Source organism: Vidua chalybeata, chromosome 1 (assembly GCF_026979565.1).
Source record: "Vidua chalybeata isolate OUT-0048 chromosome 1, bVidCha1 merged haplotype, whole genome shotgun sequence".
Lineage (NCBI taxonomy): Eukaryota > Metazoa > Chordata > Aves > Passeriformes > Viduidae > Vidua > Vidua chalybeata.
The window spans coordinates 141,191,549-141,211,539 of record NC_071530.1 but is presented as its reverse complement, the minus strand read 5'-3'; the positions used below and the strand labels follow the sequence as shown (position 1 = coordinate 141,211,539).

The 19,991-nt window shown below is 44.4% G+C and overlaps 1 protein-coding gene and 1 long non-coding RNA gene across 4 annotated transcripts; one reads left to right on the top strand and one right to left on the bottom strand.

The window, feature by feature from the left end:
- Window positions 1–4,780: 4,780 nt before the first annotated feature.
- LOC128798595 (uncharacterized) lies at window positions 4,781–5,638 on the bottom strand. Its single transcript, XR_008434463.1, has 2 exons — window positions 5,559–5,638; window positions 4,781–5,391 (listed from the first exon to the last, which is right to left on the bottom strand). It is a non-coding gene; the product is annotated as an uncharacterized LOC128798595 (long non-coding RNA).
- On the top strand, window positions 5,384–14,318 carry C1H8orf76 (chromosome 1 C8orf76 homolog). 3 transcript variants are annotated; one of them, XM_053962264.1, is made up of 6 exons: window positions 5,384–5,847; window positions 6,082–6,177; window positions 8,478–8,621; window positions 9,477–9,928; window positions 12,781–12,913; window positions 14,029–14,318. In XM_053962264.1, exons 1-6 carry the CDS (start codon window positions 5,734–5,736, stop codon window positions 14,233–14,235), a joined length of 1,146 nt encoding a protein of 381 aa, XP_053818239.1. In that variant the 5' UTR covers window positions 5,384–5,733; the 3' UTR covers window positions 14,236–14,318. The 3 variants fall into 3 exon arrangements, with proteins under 3 accessions (XP_053818239.1, XP_053818231.1, XP_053818249.1); XM_053962256.1 differs by having other exon boundaries at window positions 5,597–5,847; window positions 9,411–9,928; XM_053962274.1 differs by lacking the exons at window positions 5,384–5,847; window positions 6,082–6,177 and adding an exon at window positions 6,558–6,780 and having other exon boundaries at window positions 9,411–9,928.
- Window positions 14,319–19,991: the final 5,673 nt, after the last annotated feature.

Sequence of the window (19,991 nt, the reverse complement as noted above, 5' to 3'; positions counted from 1 at the left end):
TGGGTAAAAAAGAATGCTTTTTCAAGAATCCATCAGCTAATAAGGGAGTTACAAGAAGCACCGGATTATGCATGCAGTCACCTTCTTCTAAAGGTATCTTCTGTTTACAGTGTTACCAGCAATTCCAAAATGCTGCAATTCAGTAGATACTTTCACAAGAGATCAGCTGGCCTTGTGAGTTGTTTTGCCTTTCCAATCTCCTTCCCAGCATCCTTCAGCTTACATTTGTTTTCACAATAATACTATCAACTACTATTTTTGCAAATTTAAAATACCAAGCCACTTTGTGTACTGCCTTTTTTCCTTTGTACGCCAGAAAGTCCTCTCTATAATTTGTTCCCTGTGGGCTTGGTATTGCTTTGAAATACTGCTGGTGGAGGTCCCTAGTCTCAGACAGATGGTGGTTTCTAACATTTTTGTTGGTCAAATGACTTGTTGCACTTCAAATACTGTAAAATGAAATATCTGAATATATGTTTCTGATGCTATTATTGGAACTACTAGCATTGTGACTAATTTCTCTCCCATATGTGTTTCTTTACAGGTTCAGTGCTGAGCTGATCTTGATTACCTTAAAATATTTGGTAGAAGAAAGAAAAGATGGAAAAAGGGAATGAAAGTGTGTGTCACACATAGTTGATTTGTGTCTTTGGGTGAAAATAAGGTCAGTGTTGGCAGTAATTCTCCTCTTGGTGATCTTCAGTTTTCCTAAGTGAGAGCCAAAAGGAAAAACCGTAACTTCAGCAAAGCCTGTCTTAAGGGACTAACAAGGAAGAGAGTCCACAAAATAGCCTGTAATAACGACGTGTTCTGAACCAGAGATGGTACAAATAGTATTGCAATTATAACTACTCTCAGTTCTGGAGTTTCCAGCAGCTGGCCAGAGCCTCCAGATGAAGTCCAGCTGCAGGAATTTCTGTGCACCCACAACATGCAGAACTGGAGCCCCACAGACGCCCTGTTATGGAAGGGGTTCATTATTTTCCCTAGAGATACCACAGTGTTAAAAACTGCATCACTGATGCAGTTAAAATGTAAGTTTTACAGTTTTCTTTGCTCTAAATGCATTTCACATGCAATTATTGGGGGAAGGGAGCAATTGTGGGCAAAGTCCATCCTGGATTTCTGCATTTTGTTTGCATGTGTTCATTGAGCAGTGCTTTCCCTCTGCTGTGACTCACTTCCTTCAGGCACTGCTACTTGTATAAGGCAATAAGAAGACATAGAAGCTGAATTTAATAGCAGTTGCCACTAGTCCTCTCCAGCAGTGCAAAAGCTGTATGGGAAACGAGGCACTGCAGAATCAACAGTTTGGTTGTTTCCCATGTGGAGGCAGCCTCCACGTATGGAAAAACAGAGCAAGGCCTGAAAAAACCTGTGAGTTGTGAGGGTCATTGGAGGACAGGTCTGAAGCCCTGAGTGTATTTCTTCAGTGTAGTTTATTTTTTTCTAATTCTTTTGATTTGTTTGTCTTTGTTCTTGCTAGACAGAGATATTGTAGTAAGTCAGCTCAGTTTATTCAGTGTTGTTACAAAAAAGGTCTTAAATGGTGTCCTAGAAGAGTTGCCACCAGTGCTGCTTGGTCCTGCCCAGTCCTGAAAACTGCAGTAGGAAAGTTTTTACCCAGAGAAGTAACAAATCCACTGTGGTCTCTGTGGCCTGGTTTCATCATAAGTAGCAATTAAGCAACAAGCATAGCAGTGGTCAGGGCAAGTTAATGAGTTTTCAGAAAAACTGATAAAACTGAAGAAAAGGTGTAGAAGAAGGTATAGAAACCTCACCATGCCCAACCCTGGGACGCTGTTGGCTGTTTTTTCCAGTTAGAGCAGTAGATTGGCAATGCCAGCCTTTGCCATGACTTTTGTATTCACAGACCATCAAGGTACAACCTCAGTGCTTGCACTACATGGCTGAGTGAAGCAGTTCAGACACATGATCATATCAGTACTGGAGATGTGTGAGCTTCCCTGGGAAGTTCACTGCTTTAGGATTCTTTCTAGCACTTGATCACTTTCTTCCTTCTATCTTTCCAGAAAGCTTTTTTGCTCTTTTCTTTTCAACAGTTTTCTGGTCAAACCCAAGGGTGTACTCATTCTCCTCATCATTTATCCTACTAGACAGAAAATAATTGCAAAACCCATTAATAGCTGAACACATCTGTGTGCAGTGCACCCTTTTGGCAATAACAACTTTATTGGGCTTTGTGAGGCCTGAGGGAGAGGGAATATGGCCTAGTTAATATGTCTTGCCAAGGGCTTGAAAGGTTGCACTGTCTTAAGGTAGAGCAGGCAAATGAATCCTCTTTCGGGGGATGCATCTTCTCCTGTCTGTCCTAAGAACCCCTAGGAATCTTTTGACTTCTGTTAACAATGAACAGTTCACTCTCTTTGATTTCCACAATGCTTGCCTCACCTCCCCACTCAATTTTTGTTGCATCAAACTAGAACTAGAATTTACTGTCATCATTGTAAATTATGCTAGAGTTCATCTGAGCTCATCAGAGCTTTTTTTTTGTTTGCAGTTTGTAGTAGTGATAACCTGTGTCTGCCTCAAACCATGAAATTTTATTTGTATTACCCTCCTAGTAGTCATGGACAACATCCCCTTATGTGTGACATCATGCAAAGAAGATGGTTTCTGCTGTAAAGACCTTTTAATCTAAATAAAAGGTAAGAGACAAGGACACAGTGAGACAATGTCAGCAAATAAAGAGCTGCTCTTCTCCTTTCATGAATGTGTTTAGGGAAGAGCATATGTTATGACTATCCAACAAGAAAACTAATCTTCCCTCAAGGTATGAATATTTCACAATGTCTGGAAGAATCCACTTAATTCAGGAGCCACCCCATCCTTTGAGGAATGCTGCCTGTGGGCCTTACTTGGCCTCTTCATTACAAGCAGCTCTTTTGCTTTGAGAACTACTCTCTCTTCGTTTTTTTTCCAAAGGCAGCTGTTTTCCAGTATATTTTAATAAAGCCATGTGAGCTGCATTATTCCTGGCCAATGTGTGTGGGTAGTGCCTACCAAGATAGGGCCCTAGCTGCCGACTGAGGTTTCTTGTTTCTGCTGTGTGTGCTTGATGGGCTCTGAAGCCTTTGTGGTGTGTCTGTGCTGGCATAAGAACCATGTGGCTAGGACCCATGGAGGCTATCACAATACGAGTAACAACATCAGTAATTAAAGAAACACTAGAGGAGGATTCTTATGAATTAATTTTGCCTCAGAGTGGACAGGGAAATGGGGAGAAGAAGGGCGTTAGACAAACTCTGTCCTCCATGCTGCATTTCTTTTCCTGGCCAAAGATTCAGGCAATAGGACAGCGTGGAAAAACCCTGCCTGTCGCTGGAATTGTGTTCACAACACAACTGGGCTGTCTCTGGGCACCCTGACTGCTAGATTAAGCACACTGGCCTACCCAGTGTGCCCCCGCTCACCCAGGGTGAAGCTGGGTCACAGCCCCTCACCGCTGCCGCTCGTGTGAGCAGCCACAATGGCTTTGCTGATGCACAGAACTTGCTTGGAGGCCACAACTTACTGGAGCACACTTTCATTGGTCCAGTGTTCGTGTGCCGAGCTGGTGGTTGGCAGTGGAGTAAGACCTCGGCTGCCTTTAGGGAGAGATTCATCTATAGCTTCTTTTTATCCCTGAAGCTGCCTACACAGAGCAGCTGCAGCAGCACGAGCTCTTGTAGGGCTTGTATATCTGAGCTCTCTCAAAGCTGCCTCTTCCAGGGATGATGTTTTCTCCTCTGTGAAGCCAAGGCTAACAGCATCAAGACAAATCATGCCATGCAAACGTGGGCAAACAGCTTTACTTAAGTACAGTGAGAATTTGTATTCTGGCAGCTACACTGATGAGTTGGTACTTGGGGGAGAAATTGAGCAAACCTCCAGTGCTGACAAGGCGGAGGGATTTCTTAAAGTTGCATTTTTTCATTTTTGTAACTAATATATGAGGAGCTTTTTAAATGTCGTGAGGGCAGTCAGGGGCAGGGGAGAGCCAGGCAAAGAAGAAATGAAGGAGAGGGGCAATACTTTGCCCATGACTTACTGAAACCACAAGTCAGCTGCTAGGCCCCCTGTGTGGCACTTGGGAATCGTGGCTCTCCTATCACTGATTTACCAGACAAAGGCATTCTCTGCATTGCAACACAGAGCCTTTTGTAGACCACACTGGTATCCTCAGAAGAAACGATGGTCAAAACCCCCAGCCCTGGAGGACTCTGCAATCCAAGCTGGCAGCCAACCAGCTGCTGTGGGATTTGCCCTTGGGAATGCCTTGCTTTTTGTGTCTTCCTTTGAGCTGTGGCCACATTTCACTTTGATTGCTCATGTTTTTTTTTTTTTTTCTTTTTTCTTTTTTTTCTTTTTTTTTTTTTTTTTTAAATTTTTTTATTTTTGTTTATTTGTCTTTCTGGATTTTTATGCCTCGTTCATCAGACTGGTGTGTTGCAGCATGACCTGCACTCCTGGAGTAGGGGGAAAGGGAACGTGTGTGTCCAGTGTATGTGAGGAGCACTACAGGTGCTGAAACTGTTCAGACACTTGTGCCAGCCTCCACAGTCTGACCCCCATGTGCTTTGCCTGCCTCGCTGCAGGCAGGAGGAAGCCAGATGGTTTTGATGTGCATATACAAGTGACTGTCGTCACCTACTTGATACTTTTAACAGAAAGACTGAAGCATGTCACGTAAACTTCTGATTCCCTCAAGACTTAATTGCTGAACAGTTTCCTCTGTGCTGGAGGGCTTGTTTGTCAAACAACAAGTTTACAAGCAAAAGAAACAACAATCTGCTTTTATTCTTCTGATCAAATCCAACTACCAAAGTTGAGTTTCTACCCTGGCATTTATGCCAGGTCATGCTACATCCAGTCACAGCTCTGCTGGTATGAAAGAATATTTTAAGCACATTAAAACAAAACAAAACAAAGCAAAAAAAAAAAAAAAAAAAAAAAACCACCTAACAAAAGCAAACCACATATTTTACATGTCTTCTAGAAGAAAACCTTTAAAATCATCTATACAAGCACTACTTTGGCCTCAAAAGGTGTTTCGGTATCGAGAAATTCATTAGTCCATTTTGCAGGCTAAGGAAGTACTTTTCAGCTCACCTTCTCCAAACCTAAGTGGTGATTAGATGGGACAAAATGGACCTTCCTGGATGGACGGACTGAAGAGAGGAAACAGCACAGCACAGCTGTACCCTTAAAACACAGCACAGTAGTGCCATGAGGAAGGGCAGGCAGCCGGGGCACGTAGAGCTCTCAATGAGCAGCCGGTGCCTGAGTCTTGACAACCCGAGGGAGGTCTGGGATCAGCGTTCGCTTTGCTGTGTCCGCGTTTTCCATAGCACAGTGTAGGGTCTTCTGGGAAAGCCTGTGGTGGAAAGTCTGAAATTTCACAGAATCACAGAATTTTTAGGGTTGGAAGGGACCTCTGGAGATCATCTAGTCGAACCCCCTGACAAGGCAGGGTCACCTAGTGCAGGTTCACATCTTCTGCTTTGAGACAGAAGTGAAACCAAATTAAAAAGTTACCAAAACACATTCCCACTCACCCTATGCACAGTCACTAGGACGAGATGCTAACACAGCACCTCCACAATTACGCAGTAAATTTATCGAGGCGCAGGACTGTAGTTCAGCTCCTTTCTGGCGGCACTTCCCTTTCGGTGAGTGGTAACCGAGCTCCTCCCCCTGCGCGGAGCGGGGCCGGCGGGAGCAGCGGCGGCGATGGAGCCGGCGCTGGGCCCGGAGTTCGAGGATTCGCTGTTCGCGCCGAGCCGGGAGCGGCGGGAGGGCGGCGGGGACGGGGCTCCGTGCGGCGCCAGGCACTGCGAGCCACTCGTGAGGACTCGGGGCGGCGGGAGGGCGGGCCGGGATGGCTCTGTGTGTGCTCTGTGTGTCCGCTGTGGTTCCGTGCCCGTGATGGGTCTGTATGTGCTCTGTGTGTGCTCTGTGTGCCCGCTGTGGTTCCGTGCCCGTGATGGGTCTGTATGTGCTCTGTGTGTGCTCTGTGTGCCCGCTGTGGTTCCACAGCGCGACCCGTGACGGCTCTGTGTGCCCTCCGTGTGCCCGCAGTGGTTCCACAGCGCGGCTGACGCCGGGGAAGGCGCCGACGGGCTCACGAGCAGCAAGTTCCGGGCGGACTGGGCGTTCCGGCAGCGGCACTTCGAGGTATTTCCAGGGCGCTCGCAGGGGCCGGGGAAGCTGTGGGGACACAGAGTGGGGCGGTCCTGCAGTCCCCGACGTGCTGCGCCAGGGTGAACGTACATTACGTGCCGCGGCCTGCGGGTCTGGCGGCCGTGCCGCGGTTAATCCCGCTCCTGGTTCGTGCTGAACGGGCAGGGCCGGGCCGCGGAGCAGATCTGCGTTCTACCACGATCCATCCGGGAGTCAGCCTGCAGCAAACTGGGCAGGAACGCGGCGCTGCCCCGGAACTGATCCCAGGCAGGCGGGCGCGTCGCAGCAGCTCCGCCGCGAGCAGAGCGGGTGTCTGTGGCCGGGGAAGCCGCGGTGGGAGTCAGGCATGTGGGTGTCTCAGCGCCCGGCGATAATGCCGTGTCCCACGAAGGCTGTCAGATCGCTGGCACCGCGTGGCCGCGGCTCACCTTTCTCAGAGCTCCCCCCGCTGTCAGAGGAAAGCTTCAGTGGCCGTCAGGCTCCTGCCGGCCGTGGAGCTGCCTCTGCATGACTTGTGCCAGGTCCCTGCCGCCTCCGCTCGCTCCGGAGGGCCGGCTGCACCTTTGCCCGCAGTGGTCCCAGGCCTCTCCTTTCTGTGTACGTCCTGAGCCACATTCCTCATCTGCGATGCTCTCCCGCCTTCTGCCGTCCTAGTAGCAGGATCTAGTTTTTCGTTACCTTGTTTCCTTGTTGAAATCAGCATCCCCAGGCCTTGTTTCACGCGTAGTTTCTTCTTCCAGCCTATGGTTTGCATTACAGGCTCCCTGATTTCAAAGCCCTCCAGCTGACTTCTGACTCTACTCCTTTTGCCTTGCCCATTGGATTTGTAGATCTTTTTGTATCTCAGTTGGCACTGATCCTAATGTTATTTCAGCACTACTGCAGCCCTGTGTATACCTGACAGATATTTTCTAGTCTCAGCTGAGATGCCCTGAAGGGATTCATAAAAGGGTGCTGATAGCAGAACTGCCTCAGGCTGTGGTCAGATGTAGCTGCTAAATAGAACAGACCATTTTTTCCTAACTCTTCTCTGTTGCAGTGATTCATGTTAGAAATGTTTTCAGTTTTATTGCTAACCTAGATCATTGGTGGAACAAGAACCAGAGCTTGATTGCACATAAAATTACTGATTTGGAAGCATTGATCTTAGAAAGGGGGCTGGAAATGTGTAAATAGGGGTAGTAATCTCTTCTCTCATCATCATTTTTTTACTTCAGGATAGGCCACTTGATAGGAAGTGTCAAGGACAGCAGTGATCTAAGCTGTGCCCATTTTTAGGATATAGATGGCTGTAGAATCTGCTTGGGATTCATAATGCCTGAACCTTATCAGGTTATATCCCTTTGTCACATAACAAGGCAAACAGAGTTGTCCTCAACCCTGTGATCCATTTCCACCAGTGGCTGCTGCATGCACTGGGCAGAGGGGAGCTCCCTCTTTTGATTAAGAATGAATGTGAGCTCAGCATCAAGAAAGAAAAATATTTCAGCCATTTTGCTAGGAAGTATTTAGAAGCTCTTTCTGTTAGAACCATTAAAGTTTGCAAGGAATAATTAAATACTCATTTTGAGAGATGGGAGAATGAGCGCTGCTCTTTAGTCTTTTCTCTAAGCACTTACACAAAGGGAGAGAAATCAAGATTCCAGACTTAGCTTCACTGAATACTTAATTTAATGTATTTAAATGTTAATTGGAGTCCTGGTGAGTGCCCTGAGCATTAAGCTGCAGAAGTATTGCTCATTCTTGCCTTTTTCTGTAGCCCAGTTAATATTTATTTCAAGTACATTAAAACCAGCCTACAGCAACAATGGAGATTCACCTTCCTTGTATTCTCTGACTTACTGATTATTTGAGGTGAGGTACTTGCAGGTTCAAACCTTCCCATGGAGAATGTCATGGTTTTGAAAGAAGGTCCCACAGATTTAGGATGAGCACTCGGATCACTGAGCTGGGGAAAAGATGCCTTGTGTCACTTATTACCCAGGGCAGTAAATGATGCCTTCTGGATCAAGCGTGGTGGGAGAGAGGTGGACAGATGTGTGGTGAATCCTGCTTGGGCCTCAGCATGAGTTAGAATTGAGGCTGCTCATCACCCTCTAGGCTTGGCTGTGCAGTACTGGGGCCTTGTCTCTTGCTCACACAGGTAGTAGCTGAGTCTGGAGAAATGCAAATGTGGACTTCAGGTTCTGAATTCCCTTTGTGACTGTAGTCCTAAAGAAAATGTGCTGTCAGGCTTGCTTTAAAATGCAAATCTCTCTCTGTTTTGTTGGCTTTTCTCCCTGTGACACTCCTAGAAAGCCCTGTGTGAATACTCAGACTGCCTGCTACTCTTACCTGCCAGCAACACTGCAATGAGGCGTGATGTCCAGGAGGGCCAGGCTCGGTGTTTATCTCGCCTGGGAAGGCACAAGGAGGCTCTGGATATTGCAGAAAAAATGGTAAATAGTGCAGTCTTTCTTTTAGGCTTTGAACATGAAAACATTGCCAGTAGTTCTTCTATACGGACCATTTTCTGGAAAAATAATTTTCATGTGTATAATCCTTCAGGATGTTCAGTGCTCAGAGTATTTGGTAAACAGAGGGTAACTGTCACTGCAGATATAATCACTCTTTAGAAACTGGAACACCCTGTACCACAATGAGCTCCCTGTGCAGGGAAACTGGTAGTCCTGGAAGGGACTAAATATCATGCTCTGCCAGGCAGAATTAATGCAATGTAATAGGAATTATAAGAAAGGGAATAAATGAGTGCTTAAATCTTTCCACTATACAAGTGACAGTTCAAAACTCCCTTTTATTTCCATATACTTACTGCAAACTGCCACCAAGAAGAGTATCTAGCCACAAATAGAGTTTTTGCCATAAAGGAAAATGTCCAGAGGCCCTGAAGTCTGCTAGAATATTATTGATGATTTTTATTTTATATAAAAGGTATTTATGCTGCAAAGAAAGGCAGCTGTAGAACACTCTGAAGGCACATATACAAATGACAGCGTTTAGGACTTTCTTGCCTCAGACTGGGACAAGGCATCTAGAGGGAATGCTGTCAGCTTGATTGTGCAAGATCTGTATCCCATTGTATCATTTTAAATTAAAAGCACCATTTTGTACAGTTTTAAAATTACCTTTTGGCATTTGTATGTCATTATTTAGGGAGACATTTTCTTAGGCTCTGAAGGATAATTCTGTTCTACTCCTGGTTTTAATCTATTATCTTTTGTTTCTAGAGAAACAGTGCTACTAACACAGATCACTTAACGACGGTTCTCAACCTGCAGTTTTCCATTTACCAGGGTCTGGAAAATGTAGAAAAAAAGATGATGTGTCTGCAGCAACTGATCTGCTTACATCCTTTCAATCCCTGGTTCTGGAAGTTACTTGCTGAAGCTTATATGAGCCTTCTACAGAATTTGTCTCAATTGGTCATTCCAGAAGCAAATCTAAATCAGTCTGAAGAGGTTTGTGTAAGTAATAGCAGTTTCAAAACATCAACTGGCAGAGAGATGAATTTGCAGCCTCACAGATCAGAGGGCCAGAAGGAAGGCCCTTGGTTCAGCCTCGCTGCAGAAACAAAGGGGGAGAATGCAGTGACTTGTCCCAGCAGCCAAGTAGTGAAAGAATTCCTCTGCACTTCAGGAGAACTGGAACAGACGGACAAAGAAAAATGTGCAGACTCCAAGGCCTGGAAGCAGAGCATGTTAAAGAAAGTTGGGATAAAAGCATGTGCCTCATTTATTAGAGCAAGGTAACTCAATGTATTCTTAGAATAATGTTAAGTTCTCTCAGTCAAGTGCATATTTTTCCCAGTTTTTGTTTTCAGTTTGCACTTTCAATTTAAGTGTTTGTTTCAGAGGTGGCAACACTAACTTAGAAGCACCCTACTGTTGCTTCAGATCTAAAAAGCAAAATCTACTTAGTGTGGTGGTTGTGAAGAGTCTGAGTGGAAAGAGTAAACCAGTGTCACACACAGCTGAGAAGTAAAGAGTTTTTTAATGAGCTTATAAATCTTTTCAAGTAATTATATACAAAAGGGTCTGTTTTTCAACAAATGCTCCTGCTAGACCATTGCTGTTCCCTGGTCTGGTATTAAAGATGCAGTAGCAGAAGTGCCCAAAGGGAAGGCATAGCCAGTCTTCCTTCTGCGAGTGCCACCTGTCTTATTTGCTTGAAGCCTCATGCTTGAGTGAAAATGTATTTTATAATGATATCCCAATCTGCATAATGGATGAGGCTGGAAAATGAACTCCGTGACAACTGATTGACAGGGCTGCATTAAAATGTTCTTTCCTTTTCTTTTCCCTTTTCCTAAAACTCTTGCATACAGCAAAAATCCCCAAAACATAATCTTTCAAAGAGATAATTAGGAACCGGTTTTGTTAAAATAATCTTGGATGTTTTTTCCCCCTCTTGCCTCTCAGTAATGTATCAGTCATTGCATGTTTTTAAAGGCATCTAGAAATGTTTACAGAGAACAGTTTATAACTGCCTGCTGGGGCAAGATTTAAGAAATAAAAAAAGCCCAAACAGTAGCTTTTAACTGTACTCCAGACTAAGAGATGAAGACTTTAATTGCTACTCGGAAGAAGTTAATTGATTTAGTACTGATATTGAATACTGAAGGTACATTTATATTAATAATTTGTGTTGCTTGTTTCAGCGTGTATGGTTCAGAGCTGAGACAGTTATAAATGGTGGCATTTCCTTGCTTGGCTGCAGTTTCACAGAGTGTTACTGTGGTTTATATTTGGAGATATACTTGTTCAGGATAAGCTTCTCCCCTGCCCAAGGTTTATGCAGGTTATCTAATATTTTCAGGTCTGTTGGATTTTAAGTGGGATCTAGATGTTGTATAAATGTATGTGCAGGATAAATTGCACCTGGAAAAGGGATGTTAGCACTGCTTTTTGTAGGAAATAAGGTTCTCTGTTGATACATCATGAATAATTGACTTTCATAGTTTTGAAAAAAAATTGGAGTTTTTTTTTTTTGTTGTTGTTAATTTTCATTGGAACTTCATTATTTTTTATACTACATTGATGCAAATTTTGAAACAAAAATACTCTATAAATTAAAAATACTTTCCATTTTTGCTAGGAACCAACAAACCATCTGTAATTTCAGTGAAATTTTAACTGAGAAATTCATATTTGTAAATTTTGATGTTTATAGTATTCAAATGAAAGTTTTCATCTCAGATCTTGAATCTTTTCCTTAAAAACACACACCATTATTTTAACACCAGCTTCACTTAACTTCAGTAAATGGGATAAAAAAGTTTCTTGTTTTGCTTTTTTGCATAAAGCATTAATTAAACACATTTTCAGCAACAACACTGCTAAGTTCTAATGGTCCCTTGGTTAAATATTGTAGAATGATAGAATTCCAGGTTGGAAGGGACCTCAAGGGTCATCCTTTCTTGGCAAAATCATGATCTAGGCAAGATGGCCCAGCACCCAGTCTAGCTGAGTCTTAAAAATGTCCAACCCTGGGAAATCCACAACTTTCTTGAGGAGATTATTCCAATGACTGATCTCGTTGTAAAATACTTTCTCTTGTGTCCAGTTGGAATCTCCCCAGAATTAACATTTTATTTATTGTCTTTCATCTTTTCCATGTGGTTCCCTGTGTAAAGGGAGTCTCCGTCTTCTTTGTAGCTGCCCTTTAAATACTGAAACATGGTGAGGAGGTCTTCCCTAAACCTTCTTTCCTCAAGTCTGGACAAACCCAGTTCTCTCAGCCTGTTCCCAAATGGCAGGCTTCCCAGGCCTTTGATCACCTTTGTGACCCTTCTCTAGACCCTAATAAATTCTCTAAAACTGATATTTATCTCTGCAATAATGCCCATTGTGAATTTCAGTGAGATAGTGCAATATGTCTCTAAGTTCCTAGAAGTGTAAAATAAGCACAATACTGTCAGTCTGACAGTGGATTTGAGACAAATGCATAGACACCTGGATATTTCTTCTGCTGACCTGTTTTGCAGTCCTTGTATGAAGAGGACTCTGGAACTGCCACTGTTCTTGCTGGTCGAGCGGTTGGTGACAGGGCCCTGCGTGACATAAACCCCTGTTGTGGGCAGAGTGTGTAACCTTCAGCAGTTCATGGTGGGCATGAACTCCTGGGGCACTGCCTGGTATATAAAACTGGTGAATGCTTTTAGAAAATAATCCAGGATTTGCCTGGGTGGGGAGGATGTTTGATATTTGTCCAAATCCCCAAATTTGTAGCTTTCCAGGTTCCATAGGTAAAAATGTGCTGCTGTCTTGTGTCCATAGTAAGGACACGATAACTCACAGGTCCCAGCCTCACTTTTGAATGGTGTGATGAATATATGGGGACAGAAATGTTTGCATGGAGCAACCAGAGCTGTTGTCATATTGTTTTCCAAAAATACTTCTCAGTAGTTCTATAGCACAAATATACAATACCCATGGTAGATTGATGCACGTGTATTGACTTTTTTGCAGTAGGCAAAAGTCAGGAAGAAGAACTGTTTTAAAGTGTTAATTAAAGTATTAACCATTATGGTTGTTTTTAGGTTTGCTGACTTGCTCTTTTTCTAGCTGTGTCAATTTTTAACTGTCTTTCTCATTCCAGGCTTTTACTTCAGCTTACCCAGTCACAACAGTTGTCCTTTGTGCTAGAGCGTAACAGAAAATGCCAAAAAGAAATCAATGACAAAGTGGCTCTGCTTGGTTTCGATGAAAACTCCTTGCTGTTGATGACCAAAGTAAGAGGATGTTTCATTGTGTGCAGGGTCCCACTTCTCTGTGTGGACTGGTTGTGCTCAAAGCGTGACACTCCCCTGAGCTCATTAAGTGTGCCAGGAAGCACAGGGAATTAGCTGGGCCAGGCTGCTGGCAGGGTGTTATCTGGAACTGACAGAGGTGCCTGGCCAGCCCTGGCCTGCGTCACACAGGTGGATCTCTGACCTGCTGAGATTCTCCTTTCAGGAATGTGCAGTGTTGTTAAGTTTCTCATTGGACTTGTATTTGCAGATGCATCAGCACTATGCATTTCCTGGGATTTACATTTTATCTCAGGAGTTTTAGATGCCCCAAAGTGAATCACTAGTTTGAAATGGAAGTGCAGATTACTTTGATGGCCACAGCAGTATTAAACACTTGCATAAAAAATACAAAGTATTTCCAGAAAAAGCCAGAGACTTTCTTTTGCATTTCTTTGTTTTGTTTAATGTACTAGTTTTTAAAAAAATAACAGAGGAGAGCAATATTGCATTTAATCTCTTCACAGAGAATTAATATTTTTAGTGCTATTTAAAGAGCTTCTGACTTTTATATGTCGTAAGGATCAAAATAAAGCCAGCTAGATTCTAACTTTGCTGTCAGCATTTCAGCTTTAAGTTAGTGACAGCCAAGCCACTGCCGGGCTGCAGGCAGTCCGAGGGATGGCATCCATGAGAGGGCAGTAGCACACAGGCTACCTCAGGGTTGGGAAAGGCTGGAAAAAGAATCTTCTGTCCTTGCTTCCCTTGCTCGGACATGCCCCAGGAGCAGTTCAGTGTTGATTGATGATGCAAGGTGAGCACTGAATGCAGAGCTGGAGTTGAGATTTCTGCTGCTATTCAGAGTGAAACCTCCCTGTGCAAGTGCAGCCTGAAGCTGGAGGGGTTGTGCAGCGCTGAGCTTTGGTCTCAGCTCTCCCTGAACGCAGAATGCCAAGGCAGGCAACTTCATCATGCCTTGGAAACTTCTCCAGGATGGTGTGTGGTTCATGTGACAAGGGCTTTGCCTGTAAAGATTTGTTATTACTGCCATGTTTGATTTTTTTTTTTCCTGCAAGTTATTTTCTTGATTCCCTTCTTTCTTACTCTTTTTTTTGCAGGCTATGGGGCAGGATCTTATACCAGAAAAACTAAAAGAGGAATTTCAGAGTGAGGTAAAAAGCATAGGCCCTTCAGCACTGTCATCACTGGTAACTGCTTCAGTCATGGAATTTGAAATCAAATGGTTTGGTAATCTCCAAGATGATTTATGTCACTTTGATGGACAATTTTATTCAGACATTTATCACCCACCTTCAGTAACATAGACATTTTGTTGTATTTATTCTTGTATCTCCAAATGATTATGGCATGATACATGCAATAAAGTTCATATTACATTTTTTAAGAATTTTTATTTCTTTTAAGAGTATTCTTTTAAGAGTAGATATAAATCTCCATATTTAAGCTCTTAATCTTGCATCCTTTTCTTTGTTTACTGATTTGTTTGTATTTAAAATTATAAGGAACACAGTGTAAAATCAAGCTTTCAGTTTTCAGAGGTAGCTTTCCATCATAATCCTCACCAATTTGTGCTTGAAGTGTGTGTGATTTTTTTGAGGCCTGCAATGCTGGTGGGATGGAAGCTTCCTTTCTGATGTCCAATTTGGAAATTTCTTGGTATCAAATTTGATGTTGTTGCATTTAGAGCCATGAAATTAGCCATTTTCTTAAGTAATTATTTTAATATTTTTGATTAACATTATAGTGATTTCCTGTTCAGAGACGGATAGCTAGAAATCTCAAATATATTTATGCTGAGAAATTGTCAATAACAATAATTCCATATCTTTTAGGAAGGAAATCTAAGTAATAAATATTTAACTTAAAACTAGGAGGTTTTCTCTTTTGGAAGCCGAGTGTTTGTTGCAGGCATTGAACAAGCTGTAGTCTTGTGTTCAGTGTGCCTAGAACGAGAAGGAGAAAAACTGACAAGGTTGTTTATATGTACTGAAGAGTGTTTCATCAGATCATATCCTTTGTAAAAGCCTGCAAGGAAGATCTTTGCTGTGAAAACTGGCAGTGTTGTTTCTGCCTCATCCAGCTCCGTCTGTTGTGCTTTCAGTTGTCAGTGACAACACTTTGCTTTGCTTTCTCAAGCACTGGTGCTGTGTGGTTTGGGCATCTACAAGAGGGCAAAGGGACATTAAAGATCACCTAGTTCCAACCCCACTGCCACAGGCAGGAACACCTTCCACTAGACCTCTCTGGTCGTCCTGTTCTGGTGTCTCACCATTCTCACAGCAAAGAATTTCTTTCTAATATCTAAACTAAATCTGCTCTCTCAGTTTGAATCCATTCCCCCTTGCCCTTTGACTACCGGCCCTTGTGAAAAGTCCCTCTCCAGCTCTCTTGTATCCTCCTTTATGTACTGGAAAGCCCCAATGAGATCTCCCCAGAGCCTTCTCCAGGCTGCAGAGCACCACTTGTCTCTGCCTTTCCTCATAGGAGAGGTGCTCCATCCCTCTGAATATTTTTGTGGCCTCCTCTGGACTCACTTCAGCAGGGCCATGTCCTTCCTGTGCTGGGGACCCCAGAGCTGGTTGCAGTGCTGCAGGTGGGATCTCACCAGAGCAGAGCAGAGAGGCAGAATCCCCTCCCTCACCCGGCTGCCCACGGGGCTTTAGATGCAGCCCAGGACAGGTTTGGCTTTCTGCACTCCAGGTGCCCATGGCTGGGTCATGCCCAGCCTCTCATCCAGCAGCACCCCCAGGTCTCAGCACAGCCGCTCTCAGTCTGTTCCTCCCCCAGCCTGGATGGGTGCGGGGGTTGTCCCGACCCAGGTGCAGCATCTTGCACTTGGTCTTGTTAAACCTCATGAGATTCTTGAGCTTGTGTAGGGCCCTCTGGATGGCATCCCATCCTTCAGGTCTGTCAACTGCACCACTCAGCTTGGTGTCATCTGCAAACTTGCTGAGGGTGCACTCAATCCCTTCATCTGCGTGACTGATGGAAGAGATTGAACCCTTGGTGTGGTTTAGCCCTCTGCTAAGTTGACTGAAACTTCTCCAGAAAAATGGAATATTGCCTTCAGCCGTGTCAAATTACTTTTGATAGTTTGTTGAGTTAGTGCGATTGAACCACATCCTGGGCAGCTGGTAACGAAGGGCGATGACTTGGCAGGTATCCTTGGGTGAGCACTGGTGCACTCATCATGTGCCACAGGAGATTTGGTTTAGTCATGCGTGTGCTTTGCTGGGCGGAAACTTTTGTGTGCGTTTGTGCAGCGCTGTAGTCAGGTGGCCATGAAGCCCGCTTGAAGGGCTGGGGATGCTTTTAAGACGAAGAGGTGTCGTAATTCTTCAGAAGAGACTGTCCACAATGTGTTGTAAATTAATTACAATGCTGGCATCAACAGGAGAATCTTACACCAAAGACAGCAAACGTGGAAAGCTTAATGCTAAATATGTCAGGAAAAAAATGAAACATGGACATCTCCCACTTTCTTCTTAAACTGAAGGTCATGAGTAGCCACATAAAAAGGCTGTAATTTGCTTTGTCTCAGCTGTTAGGACATCAGAACACAACTTCTATGGGACCAGGTCTTATAGACACTTAATGGAAACTCACCAAATTATTTGGCTTCACAAATAGCATTGGAACTGTTTTAGCAGCAAATTAAATACTTGCCAAACATTGTCATTTCATGACTGAGATATCCGAAACACACAGCAGCTAGCCAAGGTGATTTGGAAACTTTTTGTTGCCTGTCCAGATTGTTTGATTTGACATTGTCTCTTAAGCTGGGAACATAAAGGTTAACTCCCCACTGGTTCCAGGAGTTAAAGACAAGTGTTAGCTGTTAAGAGCAGGCAGTATTTTCTAAAACAATACTAAAGCAAAAATGTTGATTTTAACTACTGCAAAGAAAAGAAGATTAATGCTGTTCTGAATGTGTCACATAGTTACTGTTCCAAATAACCAGTGTTTATTGCACTGGGGCTATAAAATGTTCCTTTGTCCCATTTTTGCCTGGCTATCTCTCATCTCAGCTACTTCAGTTCTTCCTTTTTTGGCCTGCCTCTCCCTTTTTTGTGCCTCTTCTAACTCCAGTTTTCTGTTTCTGACTGTGTCTCTAGAGGGGCTTTGTATTTCCATTTTGCATTGAATGCTTCATTGTTGCCTCTACCTTCTGCATAATTTTACATCTGCCTGTAATAAGATTTCTTCATTATTTGGCTTTTATATTATTGTTGCTATTAGTACATGCATCACTACTCCATTCTGAGTTAAACAGCAAATTTTAGTATTGCAAATTGCAAGGGAGAATCCACTAACAGTTACTGAGGTTTGATTTTGTTATTTTAACACTTGCTTGTGGTACAGGTGCTTTGGGAAGGACCCTCTGCTGCTGGTTCTTATGTTCCTGAAATGATTGCTGCCTGCAAACACCATTATGTGTCCTGCTGTTGAGTGTTTGAGTGCTGCTGGCTTTGAGGCGAGGGACTGCGTTAGTGCTGTAATTAGTAACGTTAACACAGTTTTCATCACAGAATCATCAAATTATTTGGGTTGGAAGGGAACTTCAAAGGTCATCCAGTTCCAGCCTTCCTGCCTGGGGGTTTGGCAGGAAACTTTCCATTTGACCAGGTTGCTCAAAGCCCCATCCAACCTGACCTTGAACACTGCCAGTTATGGGGCATCTGTAACTTCTCTGTGCAACCTGTTCCAGTGCCTCACCACCCTAATCATAAAAAAATTCTTCCTTGTATCCTCTTTCAAATTAAAACCCGTCATCCTGTCACTGGGTTGGCCCTGGCCTGCAGCCAGGTGCCCACCCCAATGCTCTATCACCCCCTTCCCCCCCAGCACTACAGGGAAGGAGAAAATAAGATGGATATAAAAAGGACCTGTGGTCCACAATAAAGGCAGTTTAATAGAGAAAAAGCAAAGGCTGCACAAGGAAACACAGGAAAACAAAAAAATTATTCTCTCTTTTCATCAGCAGGCAGTCATTGTAAAAATGAGGAATCAAGGGTTGTAACATGGAGTCCTGCTTGTGCTCCCAGCTTAGAGGCACCTTTATTGCTGGCAGTAGCAGAGGGGTTTTAGGTACTGCCAACTTCTCCTGCCTTCTTTCTGGTACACATACATAAGCTAGATGCAAGCAAACCCATTTTGATAGTAATCTGGGAACCCAGGTGGGACCCTGTGGGCTCCCCACCTGGGGAGCATAGTGATGGCATATGACCCAGCCAGTACTGGGTGAGTTCCCCCAATTGTGCTTGCAGGATCCACACTCCCTGGGAAGGTACTAAAACTGGGAACAGCATCAGTCATCGGGGGTTCAGTAGCTAAAGTGAAGTGGAGTTCACTGGTGACAGAAATTCTGGAAAACTAGAAGAAAATTGACAGTACTTCAGGATTCCCATCAAGCTGGATGTAATTCTGTGTCAGGATGAGTGGCTGGAATGGTGGAGGGCAGACCCTCTGAGCACTGGCCCTGGGGAGGTTCTTCTGATATGAGTCAGTTGACCTTCCTGCCTCCTACGTGATACAGCATACAGCAACCTGCTCACTATTCCCCATCACCTTCTTGTCCATCACGGGACAAACTGGAAGTAATTTCCAAGATCTGTTGCTCTATCACCTCCCCAGGAATGGAAGAGCAGTTGGCAGCCCTAATGAGGGTTCTGGAAAAGGAGAAGGAGTATGGTGAGCAGTGGTTGAGGGAGGAGTAACACCTGGATGTTACTCTTTGTTTTCTAGGCAGAATAACCAGGGAACTGACTGTGTCACAAAGGAAAAAAAAAAAAAAAAAAAAAAAAAAGCAGCCTGTGGAAAAACTGGCAAACTGGTAACAATGGACATGGAGAAGGCTGAGGTATTCAATGAATATTCTGCCTCAGTTTTCACTGGCAACTTCTCCTCTTATGTCTCTTGAGTCGATGGCTCTCAAGGCAGGGACTGGGAAACAAAGTCCCTCCTACTGTGAGAGAAGATCAGGGTTGAGAGCACCTGAGGAACATGAACACTGGTCCTCTGTGGGACCTGGCGAGATGTGTCCTAGAGTCCTGAGGGAATTGGCTGGTGTAGCTGCCAAGCCACTCTCCATGATACTTGAAGTCATGGAAGTCAGGTGAAGTCTCAAGTGACTGGAAGCAGCCTGTGGAAGAAACAATCAGTGAAATGCTCCCAGGTTCACAGGCAGGAAGCACAGGGAATGTCCTCGAGCACAGGCTCCTCTGGGTGCCTCCAGTGTGAGCAGCAGTTGCCGGTGGGATCTGGTGGGAGTTGTATGTCCGGGCACCAGGATGAACATTCCACCTTAATGGGCAGCACTTGCTCACAGGACATCAGCTGAAAGACCTGCAGGGCTAGTTCTGGCTGGGGAAGGGACACGGGGACACTTTGGAAAACCCTGGCCAAGCCCAGCCTATTCATGCAGCTTAGTTCCAGGGTGTGAATGCTGGGGCAGCTGTGAGTTCCTGGTGCCCTGCAAAACCTTTCCTGGTGCACAACAGTCCCTTGGGCAGTGGCACTTGCCTGCTCTCTGCTCCCCGTGGTGAGGACATGCACAGAACCAGCCCTGACAGGAATGTAATTGCAGTCACCACCCGTGGTGCTCTGACATGGCAGAGTTGCCCTCCAGAAAGCCCTGGGGCTTTTCTTAGGCTCTGCAGGGGCCCACATAGGGACATAATTGACCTCTAGAGTGCTCTGAGGCCTCACCTGGGCTTTGCTGGGACCCATTGGAGGCCCCTGCTGCACTCCACAGGTCCTCCCACTCTAAAAAGCTCTAAACATCCCCAAAAAATCTGTTTTAATTAGAAACTCACTTCTGTAGATCATCTGGAGGTTGGTATAGGCTACATTTATTTAATCTTTTAAGCCCTACCTAGATCATCTTCCTTCAAAACATTACAAAATAGGAGGGCAGCAGGGGAATCCAACAGGCCTCAGCAAAGCCCAGATGAGATCCTGAGTCACTACGGAGAGTGACCAAAGCAGAGAGGCAGAATCCCCTCCCTGGCCCTGCTGCCCATGGGGCTTTGGATGCTGCCCAAGGCATGTTTGGCCGCCT